A 23,220-nucleotide genomic window follows, 5' to 3' on the forward strand; every position below is an offset into this window, starting at 1 on the left:
TTAATATTTTACATATATAATTTATTATGAAACAAGAATCAAAGCAAACGAAAGAAAGAGAGAGAGAGAGAGAAAAAAAAACATTTGTGATTCTGCGGACAAGTATATGAATATATTTTTGATATATATATATATGTATATGTATATGCAATCTATATCGATGTATACTATATAGATATAGCTTCATTGTGTAAATGAAGTAAACAAATATTGTATTTATTTGTAATGACAATTATTCATAGTCAAGGCGAAATAATGACTCAACTGGGCGCTATAAATAATAATGATAATAATATTAATAAAAAATTCCTTAAACAATAGAGTATGATTATGTTTTCCATTTCTGGGTTTTAATAATAGGATTTTCCTTTAATTTTTTTTTATTTGTTTCTTGTGTAATAATTGGTTATGATAATGCAGAGTCCGTTAAAGCTCGTTGTGTCAAAAGTAAAAAAAAAACATTGCGTAAATTAAAATAAAATTGTAGAGTTCTTTCACGCACATACATACATTAACACTCACACACACACACACATACAGACAGTCAGTGCTTAATTAGGGGGGAAGGGGTGGAAGAATAGATATATGCTAGGCACACTCCTCCACATAGGTGGCAGGAAAGATGCCAATTTGATTGCGCAAGGCGCCAAGCCACCAGCCATCGTCCTGCTTGGCATGCACCTCGATCACATCGCCAGGACTCAGCTCCAGTTCGTCATACAGTTTTGGTGTATAGCTATAGAGGGCCTTGCAGCGTCCCAGCACCTGACACTGCCCGTTGGTGGCACCATTGTTGTTCGTGTGGACATCCTTGGAGATGCTGCCATTGGTGCCCTGCGAACTCATCGACGAGCTCTGCACCTCCTGGGCATTCTGATAGAAATGCTGCTGCTGTTGCAGATGATGATGATTATGATGATGATGATTGAGATTGAGATGCGGCTCAGCCTCGTCCTCGTCCTGCGAACTGAACTCATCGAAATCAGAGTCCTGCTGATTGGATCCACCATCCGCCTGGCCGCGATCTCCTGTTCCCGCTCCTGAACCGGCTGCCGACAGCGTCTTCGATTTCATAGCTGTTGTCATCGTTGTGGTTGCCGTCGTCGTCGTTGCTGTTGCTGTTGCGGTGGCATTGGCCAGCGATGCGTTTGTTGTCGAGATTATCTTTGGTTGGCTGGTAAAGGTTTCAATGTTGCTCTTGCTGCGATTGAAATGCTTAAACAGTCCCGCACCTCCCCCCGCAGCTGTGGCAGTTGCTGCCACAACACTAATGTTGGCACACGAACTATTCGTCTGGCTCTGTAATTGCGAATATTCATCGTCCCCATCATCCACGGCTGTGGCATCATCGCTGACATCCTGCTGTGTGAGCAGTGCGGTCGTCGAATGCGGCGTCTTCTCATTGTTCTTCAGCCAGTTGGGCACCTTGAGTATGCTCTGCTGGAGTCCCGTGCGATCGCGTGTGATCTACAAGTTAAGTACAGAGTTGCATTAAGGTTGCCGAGAAATAATCAATCAATCTTCTCACCTGTATGTGCTGCGCCAAAGGATGTGTCGTGCGTGGCTTGTGGTCTAGCTCGAGCAGCGCCGAGTGCAGCTTGAGTCGTGCACCCTCCAAGTAGGTCAGCATGGAGCGGATCTGTAAATGTCAGCAGAGGATTAACACACTGAGGATTACGGTTATGTATTGAGATTAATAAACCCTTTACTATTCATAGTTATTTACTATATATATGTACATATTTATCAAAGTATTTTCCATTCTAGTTCTTCATTCCAGTTAGTTTAAGCTAACACGTTTCTCCTCTTAAAGATTTCTGTAAATGTCAGCAGAGGATTATCACACAAATGAGAATAGGCTTTGTGTTGACTTTACTAGATCCTTTACTTTCTATCTACTATGTACCAAAGAATCTTTCTTTTCATTCTTCATTCTAGTTAGTATCAGTATTGACATATTTATTTTCATATTATCTTTACGACCTTTAAAATGACCTTAAGAATTTAATTTAATTTTGGAAGGAATACATTGAAATATTTTTTTATAGTAGTTGTTAAGCTTAGACGCATCTCTTTTAAAAGATTCCGGAAATCTTCACATATGAATGAACAGACAGACAGTCCGATCTTAAAAGTTTCGCTTCTAAGAGTGACTGAATGTGGTGACTATATCTTTTATACTATCTGATATTTAGGCACTTAGGTAAACGGACAGACAGACAGATGAGAATATTAATTAATTTCAAAAGCTTATTCTTTGACAGATAGACAGTAAGGACAAATATGGTTATTAGGTTAATATGCCTCTTTTTCAATGGGTAAACATATTATTAGTAAATGTGATGACTTTAATTTTAATAATCTTCGAGATCTAAGCATCTGAATGGTCAGACAAAAAGACATGGTTACAAAGCTAATATTACTCACATGATATAGCTTGTCGGTAATGTTCTGATGCTCCTGATTGTTCAGAGACTGCGATAACCCGCGTAGTCCATCACGCGAGCGGCGCTCCCGCTCCAGATCGGTCTTGACGAGCTGCAGCAGCTTGATCAACGAATGCTTGCGTCGCTCGCGGTTCATGGCCAGCGTGGTGTGTTCACAGTAGAAGTCGGGGAGCAGCTGTTCGCTGGGACCTTCGGAGTTGCGTCGGATGTTGCGCACCACCTGCACATCCTTGGCCACATTGCAGGCCTCCAGTTGCGGCTGCAGTTGACTGGTCAGGCTGCCCAGTATGGGATTCATGTCGGCAATGAGGCGAGCGTATTGCTGCACGAAATTGTGCATGTTGCCCAAACGCTGTTGCTCGCTGCTCTGCAGCTGCGAGGAGCCACGCAACACGGCCATCTCCCAGTCGACGCGAGCTCGCTCGGCACGCACACACAGCGTGTAGTACTCGACATCGGCACGTTTCACCGCCTCCTCCGCTTTTTTGCGCTTGTTGTCCAGCTTCACGCAATCCTTTTCGGCGGACTTGAGTTCCTTCTCAGCGGCTAGTTTGTTTGGTCCCTGGTGGAGCAGCGCTATCGACGGCGATTTTTGTATGCGCACATCCAGCATCGCGTCCTGCAGTTTCTCGTTCTCCCGTGCCGCTGTGTGCGATGCCTTCTTTGCCTTGGCCTCGCTCACCCGCCACTCGCTCAGCACACGAGCCGCTTTGTCCACATTACTCTCAACCTTAAGGAGAAGCGATTAATCAGATTTTGAAGTGAGCGGGGCGGGAATGGAAGGTGTCACTTACCACTTTGCGTGTCTTGTGATGATTGTCGACGACCGTCTTCAGCGGCTTGACCAGCTCGTCGGTCAGCGAGGCCGCCAACTGGCGATGTATGTCACTGCGACTTTCCATCTCGGTCGCAACACCACGCCAGGCATCGGCTACGCTGCCGGGTATCTCTCGGCCGGCCTTGTTCAATTTGTTGGCCAACTTCGACAGCGACTTGGAGTAGATGAGCTCCGAGTCGGCACTAGAGAAGAGAGTAAATGCAACAAAAATGAATTAAGAGTATTTATAGACCCTTCCATTACAAATGGTGAGATAGGGTCCGTTATAATGGCCCTTTATCAATATGAGAAAGTATAAATAATGTCTCAATTTATAGTGAAAAAACATAAAAATTATTGTTAAACATGAAATTTAATTGAAGTGAGTAAGGGTCTATTACGGTAGAGTTGACAGCCTAAGATTGAAGAGGCTACTTCTGCCACTTCCAGAGATTGCGGACCTTAAACTAGCGGACAGACAGAAAGTAGGGACAATTTTTATTAACTACAAGCTTACCGTTCCTGCAGCACAAAGATGAGCTCCTTGCTAAAGTCGCCGCCCTGTTTGACATAGCGACGCAGTTCCTCAAAGCCATTTTGTCCCTAGTTGCAAAAGAAAAAAGTCTTAATTAGTTATAGGTATAGTGAAATAATGATAACACTACGAAATAAATATATATATCATATATAGATTAGGACCAAACAAATGCGCTCAAGTTATACCTCGTCCTTAAAGCGTTTGGCATGCGGTGACAAATCGTCCTCGCTGGCATGCTGTGACAACGAAGGATCAAACTCGGTACGATCGGTGACATCCTCACAGCTAACGGTCATGTCTCGCTCCTGATCGCGACTGCGATCTGGCGATATAGACTGACGACTGACATTGGAGTGATTGAGATTCGTTTTGGACTGCGCGACACGTTTCAGTGGCGTCTGCTGACGCACCACCTCCTTCAGCTTGTTGCTCTCCTCTCCCAGCCAATTCTTCATGTCATGCCAACCCTTGCGTAGCTTCTCCTTGTTGTGATTGAAATTAATCAGTCGCTGATTCTTATTCTTGAGCAGCGTAATGCGTCGCTCGTTCGGACGCAACTGATCGCGATGCGTGCAATACTCCAGATCGATGTCACGATTAAAGTCCTCTGTTTCATTGATCTGTCGGGTGATCTCCTGCAGCTCATCGATCGACACAAACAGATTCTGCGCATTGAGGCTCTGATAGCTAACCGACTTGAGATCGTAATCAAATTCATCATCATCCAGATCGCTGCTCAAATGACTGTGACTGCGACTATGGCGACTTTGGTGACTCTGACGACTGCTGCGGCAGCTGGCCAGGCTCAGCTTGGAGCTCTGCTTCGATGGCACCAACTGAAACGAGTCGATGCTCTTGAAGCGCTGCTGCTGCGCCAAAAAGCCACAAACAATCGGTGTGCTTGGCTCTGAGTTGGGCGTCTCGCCTTTGGGCGACGATGTCGTCAGCAACATGTTGTTCTCCTTGTTGTTGCTGGCTGCCAAGCTTAGCTCACTGGCGCCGTAGAGTTCCGGCAGCTCGGGCAGATTAAGACCCAATTGTGGCGGCGCTGTGGCATTCAAATCGAGCGTCATCGATGGTGATTTGTGGAGATAAACCTTGAGCTCAGATCTGTGAAGATTCTGCACCGATTGTGATTGCTGTTGCCGGGCAATGCGTGGCCTGCGCATTGGTGGCTCTACGGGTGGCAACTCTGGTGGCGCCGTGGCTGGCAACTCTGGTGGCAATTCGGGAGGCAACTCTGCCTCCTCGGGCTGATGCGTTGGCGTTGCAAACTGCTCCATCTCAGCGCTGTCAGGTGGCAATTGTTGCTCAATTTGTGGTGTGCCACAGGCGTCCACAAACTCCTCCTCGTCGGAGCTGCGCGGCGTCAACGTGCGCACTATGGACGACGTCTTGGCAATGCCGCCACCAATCTGCTTGAGTCGCGCCTCCGTCACACCAAAGCGATCCGTGTCCAGTGTTGTGGTGGATATCAATATGGGGGCCCCAATCTCGAGGCGATGATCCTCCGAATTGCTGCCGCTCATGTTGTAGCTTCCAGTGGCCAATTTGCTGGGTGAACCGCAGCGGTCTTTGGCACTGTTGCTGCCAGTTCCGGGCAGTGTCATGCTGCCCAAGTGGCGGCGACTCAGCTTATTGCCCAGCACCGAGTAGCGTTTGATGCGCGTCAAAAACCCTTTGCCATTGTTGGTGTTTTGATTGTTGCTCTGATTGTTGTTGTTGTTGTTGTTAATGCTATTGTTGTTGTCGGCAACAATGGTGGGAATCTCGGCCATGGCAGTGTTATCCTTGCCGCCAAATTTAAACTTAGGCACACGTAAGTGATTCATTATTCTAAAGCGATTATAAATTGTGACTTGATGTTTGATTCACTTTTGGCAATTTTTCGGAATTTCAATATGAATTTAAATTAGAATTTACTTCGCCTACGCTCCACATTGCGTGCGCACTGCAAATTGTCCCAAAATCGAATGGATTGCAAGAGAAGCCCAAAAACTAGAGCAGCCGGCACGTCCACAAGGAGATAGAGAGAGAGGGAGGGAGAGAGGTAGAAGAGATGTACGTAGCGAAGAAGCGACTAAGCGGCGAGGCAGAAGGAAGCCAAAGCAGAAGCATAAACCAACACACTCAAAGGAGAAGGTTGCTACCATTATAAATATGACAGCCGACGACTGAATACACTAACATTCCCACTAGTATTTGTGCAACGAACGAATAAATGACGAGTATTGCTGACTTTTTCATTTTACAACTAATACAAACTTAAGAGCTAAGCAAATTACGCTATATCAAAATAACGATTTATTTAAATAAATAAATTTGTTTTGAAAAATATCTTATTTTAGATCAATATGCTCTTTGATACTCTATAGTTTTGCAGCATAAAAACAAAAACAACATAAAACGTTAGGCCGACGTTCACCTACAAACGCAAACTGATAATGTAAATATGTACACATACAAACACACTCGTACACGTACACTCACCAACACACACACATATACTTTTACTTAAAAATTGTAAAAGGGGAAAAAGGCAAAGCGAACACAAAAGAATCACCTGCAGTCAAAAGATGGGGAGAATGAAAGAATGAAAGAGAGAGAGAGTGAAAGGGACAAACGCGACCTGCTTGCACTCGCTCTCTTTGCCTCCGCTTATTCGTTCGCTCGCTAAACAAGTGTCGTATTGTTTGACCCCTGTGAGGCTTAGGCATGAACAAAAAGAGCGAGAGTGAGAGAGCGACCCCCCGATCAGAGGGACCCCCGCCACCGTCGCGTCGCACCAATCAATGTACTTTTGCTCCACATTCGGTGCAGGTAAAGATTACAAAACGGTCTGTTTATTGAGTCACAGTGACGAAGGCAGCGCGACAAGCGACAGCCGGCGACATGAGTAAAGAGCACATTAAGAACACACATTGTTACTAATCAATGGATGATCGATTATGTTTTACCCTATACAAAATATATTTAAATATATTTTAATATATTTTAAAAAAATTTAATTTTATTACTGACCGAAAATTCAGTGTAAATTTATTAATTAATTTGTTTATTAAAACAACTAATAAAGTAACAAAAATGAGTTAAACAAGCAAATGTTGATGCAGATCAATAATACTTGTTTACTATGCCCTGCTTACGCACTGTTTTTTAACACAGGGTATCTACAAGATATGACAACAATGAAAGGGGGAAAATAAGAAATGGGGAGAGTGAAAAATAAAACATGGGCTAAGGCAGAACGCAGCTAAACAAAGCAGTGCGTTTGTTGTGCCCAAGAATCGCCGCGTTGGCATCAAATTGACAGCAACCAGCAACCAGCAGAACTGCCCGCCCTCAACGTCGCGACGTCTGTTTGTCTCTGTTTTATGTCTTCACATTGTATATAGTAAACATAAAGCAAATATGGGCATATCATATAGTTGAGTATATTATGTATAAGATACAGTGGTCATTGCAAGCTGTCGATTAAGTTCGATCATAACTTTTGAATAGAATGTTTTTTAACTAAAAATATGCCTATTAACATAATTTCGAAATGATCTTAAAGAATAGATGCTGTCGAAATCAGAAATCTGTTTTTCAATATGCTCAATCATTTACTGATAATTATAGAAATGATAAACATTTCTGATCTTTTAGTTTTTGCCTTTGCAATTAAGAAAACATATGCTTAGCAAAATACGAAAGCATATCAAGGCAAGTTTATTCAACTTAAAATGAAGTTAAATAAACTAATGAAAATAACATAGCTAATTAAGGTCTCGATCTATTTATTTTGCAAAACACGATCGCATTTCATAGTCAGCTATTGCACAATAAATTGCAGAAATAATGTAATTATGCACATTTAAACATACATACATATGTGGAGATGAACTAGTATTTGTTACATGTAAATAAGTATCAGAAGCATATGAATTTTAGTTTGCATGAGTTAATTCGCAGTTATCGTGACGAGCGTTACGGGGTGTATACGCCCTCAAATGGTTCGCTAACTTTCTCAATTGATATACATACATATGTACATATGTATGTACATAGGAAGGCACTGAGAGAAATGTTGCGAAATCTTTTATTTATATAAATAAAGAATACTTTTCGAATTTCAATTTGTCTACAGATGTACATACATACATACATATTTAGATATAAATAAACTCACAAATTGTGTTTTTGATTTTTGAGATTTTGTTCAAACTTTGTTTGCGAAGAGAAATTCGAACTTGCGCCAAAGTGAAAACTATAATTAAAGTTGCAAAACCCATAAATTGAATAATGTATTTATGTACAGTTTTAATTTGGTTAACGTTTTCGATAAGCCTAAGAAAAAGCTGAGTAATGCAGCAACAAGAATCTTGAATCAATTATTTTGACACTGTGTATGCAAAAATATGTGTGTTTCTATATACATACATAAATATGTATGTATTCAAATGCATACAAACGAAACTTCCAATTGGAAATGTGTGTATGAGAGAGGTAAAACAGAAACACTCCAGCAAAAGCTGCTGTATGATTAAGCTCGAGTTGTTGTTGTTGTTGCTGTTGTTGTTATACAAGCCTATCTTTCCACACTTGTAGTTGTTGTTGCTGTTGTTCGCACTGGGTTCGGCTTCGGGTTCGTGTTTGGGTTTGGGTTCGGCTGCCGATTGTCGTCGTCGGTGTTTATTAACTGCGCTTTTGCTCGTAACAGTTTACGCAGTTTTGCATTCTCCATTCTAATGCCAGGCAAGCGAAACCGTAGTAAGTAAAACCATTTTAATTACATTTGCGATTTGCGCCAAGCATAACAAGAAGAGGAAGAGGAAGTGGATGGTGATGTTGATGTGGATTTTGTTGTTGTTGTTGTTGTTCTTGTTGTTCTTGTTGTGGAGGGTAAACAACGCAACATCGAAAGCCTTGTTATGTCACGTAGCACAAACTAATGGAGTGCAACTTGAACTCGACATGAGTGTGACAAGGCAGCAAAACAATTCGAGCTAATGAAACGCTCCTAAAACCCAACATGGCTTAAGCCTTTACAACAAAAAAAAAAGCGAATAAAAAGACCGGCTCACTTGAGATAACTCTGATGAACCTGCCAAGAAGGCAGAGCCAAGTACTTCGACGTCGTCGTTGTCGACGTCGGAGGCTAATTGCAAAGGGCGCACTGTGAGTGGAAACCTGCAATTATGGGAGCTGAGGTTTAAAAGTCAAATAACATAAATTACAGACCGACGGATAAAAACAACAATAACAATATCCAAGCAGCATATGAAAACAATCAAAGAAGCTGCCTCTGGCTGCTGCAATGCAGCTATAAATAGCTGAGAATTGCAATCGCACAGAAAAGCAAAGCAAAACACAACCGACAATTGAACATTGAAAATCCTTTTGCAGTAGATTCGCTGCGTATAAGCGGCATCCTTTTCTCTCCCATTATGGCAATTTATGATTAATAAATAAGCGAAAAAGGGCAGCGAGCAGAGGCAATTGCAGTAATGGCCATTGCCAATGCCAATGCCAATGCCAAGGTCATCACCAACTTCATTATCATCATCATCATCATCATCATTATCATATTTCATAGCCTGCACCGATCAAGTTTATAGCTCTGGCTGTTAGTTAATAGAGCGACGCACTTAAGGCATAACAATGTAATGAGCTTTAGCTACAGTTGGCTTCGCCTCATGTTAGTTAACAGTTAACAGCATTTTAACAGCTGTTAAAATTGCATAATTAACATATAAGCATTGCTGTTGGCTAAAACAATTTGTTGAAGTTATGAACATTCAATTTCGTTTAAAAACAAAAACAAAAAAAACATAATAATTACTAAAAAAGCTATCCCCAACAGTTAGATTCGTTTTCTAAATTATACTAACGCCAATGATGAATAGATAAATATATAAAAAAAAGGTATTTTAAGTTTGTAGTGATAAAATAAACTCAAATTAGTTAAGTTAAGTTATGCAAATGTTTATCAACTGAATAGAACATCTAAAAATATAAATAAAAAGTAAGGAATCCTCTTTGAAAATGAGTAATAATGTTTTCCAATGCTGTCATTTAAAAGTATTCTTATTTTATAATAGAAAAACAATTAATTTGTATTAAATTTTAAATTATTTTTCCTATTATAATAGATGGAAAATTTTGCAAAACGTGCAAAATAAATGAAAATATACTTTGTATAAAAATTGCAAAATAAATGAAAAAATATATTGTATAACTTGTATGAAAATTACAAAAACAAAATTTAAAATAAACTACTGAAAAAATTGTGTTTCAGTTGCTATGAAAATGCCATAATACTTTCAGTTAATTACACTCGTCATTTACTCTTGCTCTGAATCGAAATTGAAAGTTACTATATAGTATTTAGTTGATCGTAAACTGTCTAAAATACCCCACCGAGTATATATATGAAGTAGTTAGTTGCAAGCCATTAAATACTCGTTGTAGTTTGTCACAATCGTACATCGTACTTTTGAGTGTGCATCATTTTGGCAAGATTTATCTACCTGTTAGATTAGACAACTGGGGAAAAGTTCGAGAAGCGTCTCGATAAGTGGATGGCATTATGCAATCTAGAGTGCTAAATGAATGTTCCCCAGATCTGAATTCTCCCCTCGGATGAGTTTATTTCGGGAATTGCTTCATTACGAACACACAAAATAAAAAAAAAAAGCAAGAGGGCGCCCCAGTTTCGTAGAACATTCATTTCGATATTTCTGTTGTTGTTGTTGTTTGTTAAGTATGTAATAATCAGCTATTATTTTTTAAGTTAAAGCATCTGCATGCCAGAGTTAATGCTGTTGCCACAATTGCCATAAATCAATAAATAAATAAATAAGGCGACTCCCCTAAACACCTGAAACACGATGTATTGATGGCGATTCGTATGAAAGTGGATGAAATTCTAGAGCAAAGCTAATGGAAAATATGAAACCAAATCTAAATACGAGATTGTGCATGTGGAAACGAACTAAACAAATGACTTAACTACACTTTCAACGTCACAATTATATAATGACAATCAGTTGTCGGACAGCAGACAGCAGACAACACGCTCACGTTCCGTTCTATACTTTTTTTCAGGTCTGTTCTGTTCGGTTTTGGTTTGGTTGTTTATCTGGTTCACAGAGCTCTCGTAGTACTTCTCTCGTTCATCTCCCAACTTTATGTGCCATTTAGTCGTTACATTTTTGTTTCATTTTTTCACTGCCTTAGGCTGTTGTTGTTTATGAGGTGCGTTTATCTCATTTAGTGTCGAGTGAAGTCTAAACAAATTGCCAGCAAAAATTTCAGCAGAGATTCATTCATTATACAAAATGTTATCAATTCTTTTTGGATTTGAATTTGTTGTGAAACGCGTAAAAATAGCCGATCGACAAATTATATAGTCAAACTTACTGACTGACTGACTGACTGACTAACTGACTGACTGTCTGATTATTCAGCTGTGTCCTAAGTATACAAAACTTGTTCGAATATTCGCTTTGCGTCGCTTTCTGTTTCACTTAAACAAATATTTTCGCAACTTATCTCGAAATGTTGCGCCAAATGCAAAAGGTCGCAACGAATCAAGGGGCGGGGAGGAGAGAAAAGTTCCCTTAATGAGGCATTTAACTGTTTGGATTTTTTGTGTTCTTAATTTACGTTTAGACGCTTACTGCTGGAGTCGGGTGTGATGAACAAGCTTTTTGCCATAATATAGAATTTTGTTTTAAAGACCCTTTACTTTCAATTAAAAACAAGTCTAATAAGTTGTTCGAAATAGAAACGTCTCTGATTCTACTATATAATATGTAAATATGAATATTCTAAATCATATTATACATACAATTTTAATAAAAAGTTGTAAAAGATTTCAAAGTAAAGGGTCTATTGCAGTCATAATAACTGTTGATTTCTTGATTGTTTTTGTTTTTACTTCTAAATATCTAATAACAATTTGGTTTTTTCTTTAGAGCGGGAACGTCACGTTTTCGACAGTGAATATGCGAAATAAGAGAAGCTCTACTTATACTAGATATAGTCGCATATTAATTTCAGCAATTGAGAGAAATACACATCGTTAATACTTCTAGGTATTCGAACTGGAACTTGCTGAATGAATTTGCTATAGAAAACCGGTTTGATATTGCACTTGTGAACTGAGTTCGTTGGGGTCTTGGCATGATATAAGTAATGCAATATATATATACCATATATATATATATATATATATATATATATAGTATCATATAAGTACTATCTATATATGTATGCATGGACCAGAGATAACATTTATGTAATCAGCTGATAAGAGAGATGGCGAGAACGTTTGCCACTTTATCTTTATCTCAAACTGTAATTTTTGCACCTGGCGACACATAAAATACCTGAGACTAAGCTGAGAGTGAAGCGAGTGAGCGAATGTTGATATTTAGAGCTATATTTACTTAGTATCACATGCTCAAAGGGGGGAAGAAAAGAAGAGAAAAGGTTTTCCGTTACGGAAATGTGACCAAGCGAATTCCCATTGATCGACAAAACGAATTCCCCAAGAGAGCGACAGAGAATGCGTGTGGAGATTGCTTTACAACAATGTGCATAAAACATTCACCATTTAACATAATTAACCTCCAGCCAGCTGCAAAAATAAGAGCGCGACTTTCAGGGGTCTTTGGGGTTCAATAAATTGTAAAGTTTAAATACTGCCCCCGCGGGCAAAAGTCAATGACATCTCTCTCTCTCTCTCTCTCTCTCTTCTCTGTGTGCGTGTTTGTCGCCAAGCTGTATAAGTGCGCATAGCAGTCAGCAAATGCCAGCGATGCATGCCTCGCATAAGCTGGTTGCTGCCCATAAAGGTCGCTGCACAAGGAGAGTAGAGAATAAAATAGAATCCCTTTTCTCACTCTCTCTCTCTCTCTATCTATGTTGCAATGCAGTTTATTTATATTCGAATGCGACATTCAATATTCAACATTCAACATTCAACACTCAACATATTCAACACATTCGGCACTCGGCTTATGCTTTGTTGACCCATTGGAATGTTGCGAGTATTTCTATGCTTTTTGTTTCTTGTGTCTTTTGCCGATTGAGAACTCGACTGGATTTATGTCGTTGTCAATGCTGTCGTAGACAAAAAAAAAAAAGAACTGACTAATTAACAATGGTTCGTCTTCGAAAAGAATCAACTAACGGTCAACAACAACAACAACAACAACAACTAAAAATCCCAATAGAGGCTCGACAAAACCTCAAGGGCTCGCTTTCTTAATGGGGTCGAAAGTAATCAAAATAAAAGGTTAGCTATAACAATAAAATGATCACATAATATCCAACTTAAATATCGTATACAGTTCGTCGCTTGTATTGTGTTCTATTTTAGCCGAAAGAAGCGAAACAAAATAATTGGCACAATTTCAACAAAAACGCAAAGGCCGAAAATCTTGTTTAGATATTCTCATTTGGAAAAACTACACAAAAACTGCAGCAGCGCATCTTGTTGCATATATAAAAGATATATTTTTATATCTGCCAGATACACATACATACATACATATCTATAAAGTGTGTGTATCTTGTAATTTGTCATGCAAGCGCGACCATCAAATGCGTTCGCTGATGACATCTCAAGCTCAAGTTTGATTTTGACACATGTTGTGCGATGATGATGCCATGGAAAATGAAGAAAAGTGTTTGAAGGTCGCCTCCTCCTCCTCTGAGATAAGAGAGCGGCATTTATGCTTTGACACCGCAACAAGTGCAATCGAATGCAATTTGATAAAAAGACACAAAACCCAAAAAAAAAAAATGGTATATATATACATATGAAATTCCAGAAATTCCTAAAGCTGTTTCACACAAAAAGTTGAAATTGAAATTCTTATCGCTTCAATTCAATTCAAATTGAATCAATCAAACATCTAGATCACACTGTATAATTCTTGATGATTATTTGTTGTTGTTTATATATTGTACTATATATTTCTTGCTTTCATTTCCACATTTTTCACACATTCGACACAGACAAAAATGATCAAAAAACAATAAAAAAAAACGAAGAAAAAAATATAATTATATAGTTTAGCACGCCTCACGCGCCCACTTTGAACATTAATTTGCGTGTGTGCGTTATGTAAAAGCAAATTACCGAAAATAAATTATATTTTAATTAAATGAACACAATATTTTTTTTGTTGTATATATTTTTTTTACGTTGACGACGACGACGACGACGGCGACGGTGACGACGACGTTGGAGGCGAGCGACACTCGCGGCGAATCCGATGCTCGACTCCCGACTCCCGACTAAATTTAGAACAGATTATACCACAAAAACCGAAAACAAAAACAAAAATAAAAAAAATGAAACAGAAAACAGAATAAATTCAGCTAATACGTCGAGGCGACGTCAACGACGCACTGCGGCAGACTAAGCGCAGCCAGCAGCGCCAATTGAGCAGCAGCCGATGCGGCAGTCGCTGCCTCAGTCGACGCCGACGGCGCAGTCGACGCGTTGCGACGCCGCAACAGCAGAACCAATGAGAATGTCATTAAACGAAGCTGCTCGACTATAAAAATACCCAGACATGCGAGCATGCTGATGAGATGGCTAAAGAACTCTTTTTTTTTTATTTCGAATGCTATCTAAATTTATTTCAGATTTTTATGTGTAGCTAAAATACATATTCTTGAAAATGCGTTATCATCGCGTGGAGATCTGATTTTCATATCAATTTAAGATTTGTTGTATTGCTTAATTACTCTTTTTTATTACTCTTTTTCTAAGCTATGGATTTTTATAAATCTATTTAAGAATATGCTGATGAAATGCTTTGTCTTATTGTGTCGTAAAGAACTCATTTTTATAACGATTTATGAGTATTATTAACGAATGCTATTTAAATTTACTTCAGATTTTTTAAATTATTTAAATACTATGAGATTTTTTATCATACCGTAGGAATCGTATTTTTATATCGATTTATTTGCATTATTAGCTAATTTTTTTTTCTTAATTAGGAACTGTTCCTAAAAACGTTTCTTTGACTAAGTATTTTGTAAGTTAAATTTAAAATGTGTAAAACATTTTTATCAATAATATACTACTGATTTAATACAACTTCTTGTATATATGAAAATTCACTAAACATGTAAAGTGACTAATTAAGGGATAATTAATTATTGATTTAGAAACTTATCTACAACAATTCAAGAAGTTTACTGTTTATTAAGTGAATATTTTTTAGAAATCTTTAGAACTTTATAGCACAAGAATATCACGAGAATATTAAAAAAAAAACCTATGAAAGGAATATACACAAAATGGAATTCTAAAAATAAGCTGAAGGCCTTAGTTGCTCTGTCTCATCTCATTTTGTTCGTTATTTCAATAAAATAATAATAATAATTATTCTAAAAACAATACTTGATAAAGATTTTGAATTTTTCGGATTCCCCAACTAAATGGATTCTACTTTTGTTTTTCTTTCCAAGCGAATTTGTATCATTACTTGTATTAATTAGTTGGCAGCAACACACGCAGTGCATACCCTACGCAGTCTCTGCTTGGTGCGGGTATACCCAATGAATTTGAGTGCCCAGATCAGACACAGAACAGAACAGAACAGAACCGAACAGGAGAGTTGTAGGAGAGTTAACAACGAAGCGCAAGCGCAACATGCGATGCAGAGTCGCCGGCTATTGCAGCATCGATGCTCGCTGTGGGTCGAAGACGCGACGCTGCGTCGACGCAACCCGGCAGAGGAGAGCTGCTATCGCTAGCTGCTATCGCTGATGCTGTCTGCTACACCTGCTGTGCTGTGCTGTGCTGTGCTGTGTTGTGCTGTGCTGTGATGCTGCATACTAAGTTCTTGTTGTTGTTGTTCACGACAACGCGTAGGCCAAATATTTGGACGAGACGGCAGTATTACGGTACACCAACAGCAGCAGCAGCAGCTGTCGTCGTAGCAGCATACAAAGCGGTACTTGCTGATTGGGCTGCTGCACCACTGTACCGTTTGACATCGCCGCACAGTGGGGTCGCGATTTACATTTAAATACAGCCTTGTTAACTTGGCAATATGTGCGATAAATAAAACTCGAATTAAGCATATTTTATAACTTTTTATGCACAACATTTTCAAATATTTTCATCTTCTTAAACTTATCAAATTTTGAAACTAAAGTCGCAGTTTTTGGTACACAGAATAGTAACTACAGTTTTTATGATTCCTAAGCATTAAGTTTCGATCAGATAAAAATATACTTTAGTATGGAGAAGAACGCCTACTTACTACGGGTCTTAGTTGCTTTGGCTGACAATTTGGTATATTTTGCACTCTATGGTATATATCAAATGTAGTATCATATAAATTTAGTATATTTTGCACTCTATGGTATATTTCAATTGTTGTACTAGATGAATGTACCTAAGAATTAAGTTTCGATCAGATAAAAATATACTTTGGTATGGAGAAGAACGCCTACTTACTACGGGTCTTAGTGGCTTTGGCTGACAATTTGGTATATTTTGCACTATATGGTATATTTCAAATGTAGTCCTATATCAATTTGGTATAATTTGCACTCTATGGTATATTTTAATTGTAGTACTAAATGAATATACCAAATAGAGCATTCAGTATATTTTAGTATTTTTGTGGTATATTAATTTGGTATATTGTATAAATAATACTTTGCTTTTATTTAAAATGGGTAGCTGGTATTTCACAGTCAAGCACACTCGACTGTAGCTTTCTAACATGTTTCATTACTATTTCAATTTAATAGATTTGTATACTTAGCTAGTTATAACTAATCTACGGATTTTATTTTATATTAAGCTCAACAATTATGAAGAATTCTTTCAGAAATTCTACTTCTGATTTGTATTTTGAGTCATCTTCAGAGTGGAATACTTGTTTTGTTTTGTGTTTTTTTTCTATTTGTTAATTTTAAAATTGGTTTTGCGGTCACATACTTGCAATAAATAGTCTGAAGGTCACTTTTGCTCAAGCTACACTTTGTACTATTGAGTTTCAAGCAAAGAATAAATACAGAATTATGTGAATAATAGAAAGTAAGATGGAAAATAGCTGAGCTCGTTTTGCACGCTGTTTATAAATAATGCAAGGAAATATGATATTGTACCACTGTGCGCTGTCTGCTTCAATAATTTAACCAGCTAAATGCACGTGCTGCTGCTGCCTCTGCCGCTGCCGCTGTCGCAGTCGCTGCCGCAGTTTAGAAGTACCGGTATTATGGGCAATGTCAGTTGCAGTTGCATAACTGCTGCAAATTTATGCAGCTTTGCACTTGCAGTCGAAGTTGGAGATGGAGTTGGAGTTGGAGTTGGAGTCTTAGTTGCATTTACACTACATGTGAATACGTATTTGCATTAGCATTGAGAGCGTGATTATCACCGACGCGATGCGATGCAGTTCACATGACTTCAACGTCAACGTCGACTGCGACTGCGACGCCGGCAGCGGCTGCGACGCCGACAGCGGCTGCGATAGTGGCTGTTGCACTTGTTGCTTGACCGAGATTCGCAAAGTTCTTGCACAAGTCTGTCGCGACTTCATCTCCATAAAAACCGTAGAGCGATGTGACAATAATGCTTAAAAAGCCGTTGATCGACTCGTTTTTTCTTCGTTCTTTTCGTTTTTCGTTCAACTCGAGAATTTCGATTTGACATTTATGTGGTAAATTTGTTGTGCATCAGGATTTGAGTTACGATAAGATTATGCTTAAAACTTACTTGGTCACATTTGTTTGGTCTCTCGCTTACATAGTCAAAGGGAAATTATCATTTCTTTTGTCGCTTACCTGCAAACATACAGAAATTATGTATTAGTAATCGTTAGCTGAGAGATGTAAGTACTTGGCAGATGAGTTAATGGAGAACCAAATAAAAAATAAAGAAGCCAACACCAATTCCGTATACCATGAGAGAATAAATGTTTACATGGAATCTAAAGGCTGTGACTGAAGTTGAATGGGTTTGTGATTCACATAAACTACATTAATTTAGGACTTAATTGAATATAAGAATCGTAACTGTTACCTTATTATTTCAATTTTTGGAAGTACATTACAAAAATAAAACATAAATATTAACTTAGGAACATATATTAAATTGCATTAAACATAAAACATAAATATTAACTCAGTAACACATATTCATTTTCAGTTTTCATCATTTCAATTATTTAAATTTTTATTTTGATTTGATTTGATCAAGAAACACAATAATTTGTAATAATTAAAATTTAAACATAGATATGAACATATGATTAAAAAATTTAAAATTGAACTACAAATATTAATATTGACTGTTATACTTTCCAATTATTCATTTTAATTTGGTTGCTTTAGAAATGTTGGAAGTAGATCAAAAGAATTAACAAATTATTAAAGTTTTAGGTAAACCAAAATATTAATTCTCCATTTGTTTTGATTCAACAAACATTCTGCTAACGTTTATATTCTATATTATATTATGATCATTTCTTATATTATAATTAAACATATAATTATATCAATCTACATACATACATAGTTAGCTGTATTGTAGTAATTGCATTGTCAGCTCATGAATTAAGCGAGGCGCGTAATTTAAACATGCAACACTGGCGCCATCTGTCAACAGCTTTTGCGACGCACAATTTGTGTTGCATATTTATGGGGGCAATGAAATGAGAAAAGCTTGCAAGCAGCAAGCAAGCGACAAGTTTTAGCACCTGCGCAGACAGATGAATTAAGTATACGCTTGATTGCCGCAAAGCGATCAAAAGACCTTGCGAAATATGTATGTATTTATTTGCATAGAGCCAGCAGCAAATGCAAAAAGGGTATAAACAAAAATCGTGAGCTTAGCTGAAAGTCATAAGTCATAGTAGTGAGTTATAACAACTGTTACCAACTGAGGCGAGTTGATATTGCTTATTGCTTATAAAATACGAGTAAAGTTGCACTTAGTTGCTAAATGGGCGAGTGGTAAACGAGTTTAACACAGTCACACAACAACATAACACTGAGAACGATGCAAATGCATGGGCATGGGGGTGGGGGGGAATGTCGATGCTTGGAGGGAGAGAGGGTAACACATAATAAAATTAATGTCCATTAATTGACGCGAAACGAGCGAAAATGTTCGAGTAGGCGATGTAGTAGTAGAACAAGTAGTTGTTGGTTGGTTTGTTTATTTGGTTGGTTGGTTGGTTGGTTGGATGGCAACGTATGGAGCGAGAGAGAGAGATGGAGAGAACACGTATGAAGGCGACTGGGAGATGTTCGGCTGCAACCTGCTTACCTGCGCATTACCCATTAGAGCATCTTCCTCAATTTCCGTTTGCTGCAGAACTTCCTCAACATTTGCATAAAGCGCTTCCTCTTGTTGTCGCTGTTGCTGCTCGACTTGTTGCTGTTGCTGTTGTTGTTGCTGTTCGAGTTGTTGCAGTTTTTGTTTCTTCTGTTCTTGCTTCGATTGCGAGCTCAGATTGATGGCAGATTTGGATTTACTTTTCGCATAGCGAGCTGAGCAACGTAAGCTTTTAAGCACGCCATACGAGCGCGCATTAGCTAGCTTTTTGTATAATATAAAAAAGAGATAGTCAGATAGATAGAGACAGAGACAGAGACAGAGACAGAGAGAGAGAGAGAGGTGCAACGCGGGGGGAATTCAAGTTGCTAAATAATACTATATATACAAATATTTATATTTTTATGGTACATAAGACAAGCAAGGTACAAAACAGTTAAATCAACAAATACTTAAGGCAAATAATTGTGGTGGGTGCAAGGGGGAAGGGAAATTGGCTCTGTGTTATGTCCGCTTTCTATTGAGTACGTGAGGCGAACATGTCCCCAGACTTGTCTGTCCAATGTCTTAGTATGGATCTGCCAACTTCCGGCACCAGCTGGCAACAAGTTGGCTACCTGTGTTAGGTGTTGCGTCTGGTTGTCAATGTCCACAACGATGGATGATTCAATAGAAAAGAAAACACATGTATGTACATACTACGTTGCACGGCAAACGCTTTCTATATATAGACCCATGACCGATGTTGTTCACGACGATTGCAAAGTTAGCGCGCAGATAAAACCAATGAACTTCACAATGAACAACAAATTAACAACAACAAATTACTATTACTAGTCATGGCGCAAAACAATTAATGACTCGGCGCAACAACAACAACGGACAACGAGTTGTATTAAGCATATTGCGCATACGCAGCGTGTGCTATTTAAATGACAACAACATTGGCCCAAAGAAAGTTGCAGTTGCTACACACGATGTTTTTGAATTTGTTTTTCGTTTTTTGTTGTAGTAGAACACGTCTAACCAGAATCCACATAAAAACAGCAAAACAAATTTCAACCACTTGCCACTTGTCTGGGTTTCAATTGCAACCGAGCAGCAATTAACGTTTGCTAACAATTGCGCCAACCGACTCAACTATAAAGCCAACTCAAGCCAAATGTCGTGCGATCGCCAGCTCGCGACTCGGTTCGCATTGCACACGTATGTTAGCTTCAGCTTCGTATTGCGCAAATTGACGCCCTGTGAAATACTATAAAAATAAAACAAAAACCGAAACAGAAACAGAAAAACAACAACAAAATAAAACTCAAAACCCATTGACGAACTCTGACGCGGCAAACATGTAAAGAATCACTGTCATTAGCCGTAAATAATATACGGGATATGCGAGGGCTGCTTAAGAAATCTATAAACAACTATGTTAGAGGCTTAGCTGCTTGGACTGACAATCTAATTTATTTTCACCTCGAATGTACCACTTCATCGATATACCAAATGTGGAATACAGTATATTTCTAATGTACTACTTTATCGAAATATGTACCAAACATGGCCTTCGGTATATCTCAGAATTTTTGAGGAATATTTTATTCAACATGGGTAGCAGGTATTTCGCAGTCGAGCACACTCGACTGTAGCTTTCTTACTTGTTAGTTTTTAAAAAGAGTTTGAAGCTTTTTAAACTGGTAAACGAACTTTTAATTTTCATACTCTTTATATTTATTATATTATTGAAAAACTGCATGTCAATTAAATGCAAATCAATCAGCCAAACAACTATGAACACAGCTGTTGATTACAACTAATAAATTAAGCTATTACCGGTTAAAAAGTTCATTTCGCATTCAAGATTTTAATTGCAGCTGTTTAATTAATATCAATAATTAAAATAAGTATAAATTAGTAGTAAAGAAAAATAAATTAATTAATGCATAATAAGAAATATTTATATTTCCGTTTTATATATAATTGGTAGCATATTGTTGAACTTTCATAAATACATTTTTAAGTATTAAATTCAAATAAATCTATTAATGCAACATCACAAACATATTTCATATTTATATACAAATTGTTGCAAATTGTTTAACTAGTAAATTAAAATAAATACATGTATAGTTCCAATTAATATATAAAGTATCGAAATTGAATTAAAAATATGTTAAGTAACATAATACATTATTTTATTCGTTCATCTTAACAAAAACGTTTTCTTCATTAACTAGTAAATGAAATAAATACGTTAATGCTTAAGTTTTAAGTTGTTCAACTTTAATTTTATTCATATCGAAATTTCGTAAGCTTTCAAACTTCCCTCGCTAGACCGTATGGTCGACATTGTTTGAATTGTATTGTGCTTAACACATCAGCGAGTATTCAATGTGCCTTTAACTGCGGCTCAATGAAACTAGTGGCCACAGCTGGCTATGACTTTGGCTCGAACAATGGGCAAAAGCATACCAAGGCACTTAAAGTACAGTGGAAAATGTTTGAACTTGGAATTACGTTGCATGTGAAACGAGTTAACAGCTTGCGAATCGAACGAATATAGTATTGCCATATTTTCGCACTTGTTATCGCTATCGTTATCGCTTTTGTCACCGTTGTTATCGTTGCTTAAAGTTCAACGAACTGACTTGGGCACAAGGAGAACTTCCATTAAGCCAAAGTCGAACTCGAAGTCGAAGTCGAAGCCGAAGCCAAAGTCGAACAGAATTAAGAACAACAACAACAATCTACAATCAAGTCGCTCTTAATTGGTTCAATTAGGCCTTAAAAGCGTTTCGAATGGTCAACAGCAGGAAATTATGCTGCCATAAATACAAAATTGAGTTGTGGAAAAGTTTACAGCGCGCGTCTGGTTAGCGCTTTTATTTTGGGATTAGAGATGATGAAATACTCATCAAATCAGACAATTGGGCAAGACATGCATCACATTGCGTTCGGTTTGGTTTAAAAAACTATGTAAGAGTTTTGAAAAACAAAGGAAACACAAAACTAATAACTTATGTTGAAATCAAGAGTAGAAATAAACAACTAAGAAAACTACATTAGAGTGTGCCCGACTAAGAGATACTCGCTACCCATTTTGTATACAATTTTCAATAAACTCATAGTCAATAAATATACCGAAAATATACCACAGAAATACGAAAATAAAAACCATCTTCAACAAATGTACCAAAAATATATCGTAAAATATACCCATTATCAATGAAAGCATATTCGACAAATATATTGTATCAAAAACATACTACAAAAATACTAAAAATACATACATACGCACATGTTCGGCAAACATACCACAAAAATACTAAATATAACCATTTTCAATGAAACCCATATTTAACAAATGTACTAAAAATGTAGAGCAAAAATAATAAAATATACCTATTTTCAATAAAAGCATATTCCAAAAATATACCAAAATATATCACATATATACTGAAGTAAACCCCTCTTTCCTATAGGTATAATAATTAATGGAAAATATTTGTTTGCAAAAATTACCAGAAAATATTTACTTTACTAAATGTTTGTATATTGCTTATTGCAATCGAAATTTATTATCTATATACTACATGTGCATTTATGCAAGCAACAAATTTATAGAGAACTTTGTGTCGCACCCTAGAAAATACTTTAAATTTGCCATATAATTTACAACTAATAAAATATTGTTTAATTTGTTTAGCTTGCTTTGAGACAAACTCAAAAAAAATGATTTGCTAGAAAATACTTCAACTTTGCCATCCAATTAAAAACCAATAAAATATTAGCTGTTCAATTCAATTTGTATTAACTAGATTTTCCCTTCAAAATTTTCTGAAGTTAGAAACAAAATACAAAACTACTATAATTAGTAGTTAGAGCGTAAAAAAGTGATTAATTAAAAATCTTATTTATTTAATTTTTTTTCGTAAATTTGTTCATTGTTGTAAGTTCGATTTGCTAAGAAAAGAGAGAAAGAGCGTTGTGTGAATTGTAGGTCAGTGACGGGACGACTGACTAATGTTCGACCACGCCCTTTCCCCTTCCCCTTCCGCTTCCTCTTGCCCTCACTCATTGTCGGTTGGGCGTGACAAATACGAAGCAAGCGATA

The 23,220-nt window shown here is 37.6% G+C and overlaps 1 protein-coding gene across 4 annotated transcripts in view; it reads right to left on the reverse strand.

The window, feature by feature from the left end:
• Positions 1-134: 134 nt before the first annotated feature.
• The window catches only part of LOC133847212 (nostrin), a 31,777-nt gene continuing 8,691 nt past the window's right edge, over positions 135-23,220 (reverse strand). Inside the window, exons 1-7 of one of the 4 annotated variants that reach the window (XM_062282091.1) lie at positions 13,938-14,139; positions 3,988-5,638; positions 3,782-3,867; positions 3,242-3,467; positions 2,428-3,177; positions 1,529-1,639; positions 135-1,467 (exon numbers count right to left, since the gene is read on the reverse strand). In XM_062282091.1, coding sequence (XP_062138075.1) covers positions 589-1,467; positions 1,529-1,639; positions 2,428-3,177; positions 3,242-3,467; positions 3,782-3,867; positions 3,988-5,634 — 3,699 coding nt within the window. In that variant the 5' untranslated portion in view covers positions 5,635-5,638; positions 13,938-14,139 and the 3' untranslated portion in view covers positions 135-588. Of the gene's footprint in view, positions 1,468-1,528; positions 1,640-2,427; positions 3,178-3,241; positions 3,468-3,781; positions 3,868-3,987; positions 5,779-13,937; positions 14,140-19,103; positions 19,377-23,220 lie in introns of those variants that run through there. The other 3 variants (XM_062282092.1, XM_062282090.1, XM_062282093.1) reach the window with 3 other exon arrangements.

The sequence above is a fragment of the Drosophila sulfurigaster genome, chromosome X, assembly GCF_023558435.1.
Source record: "Drosophila sulfurigaster albostrigata strain 15112-1811.04 chromosome X, ASM2355843v2, whole genome shotgun sequence".
In the NCBI taxonomy this organism is placed as follows: Eukaryota; Metazoa; Arthropoda; class Insecta; order Diptera; family Drosophilidae; genus Drosophila; species Drosophila sulfurigaster.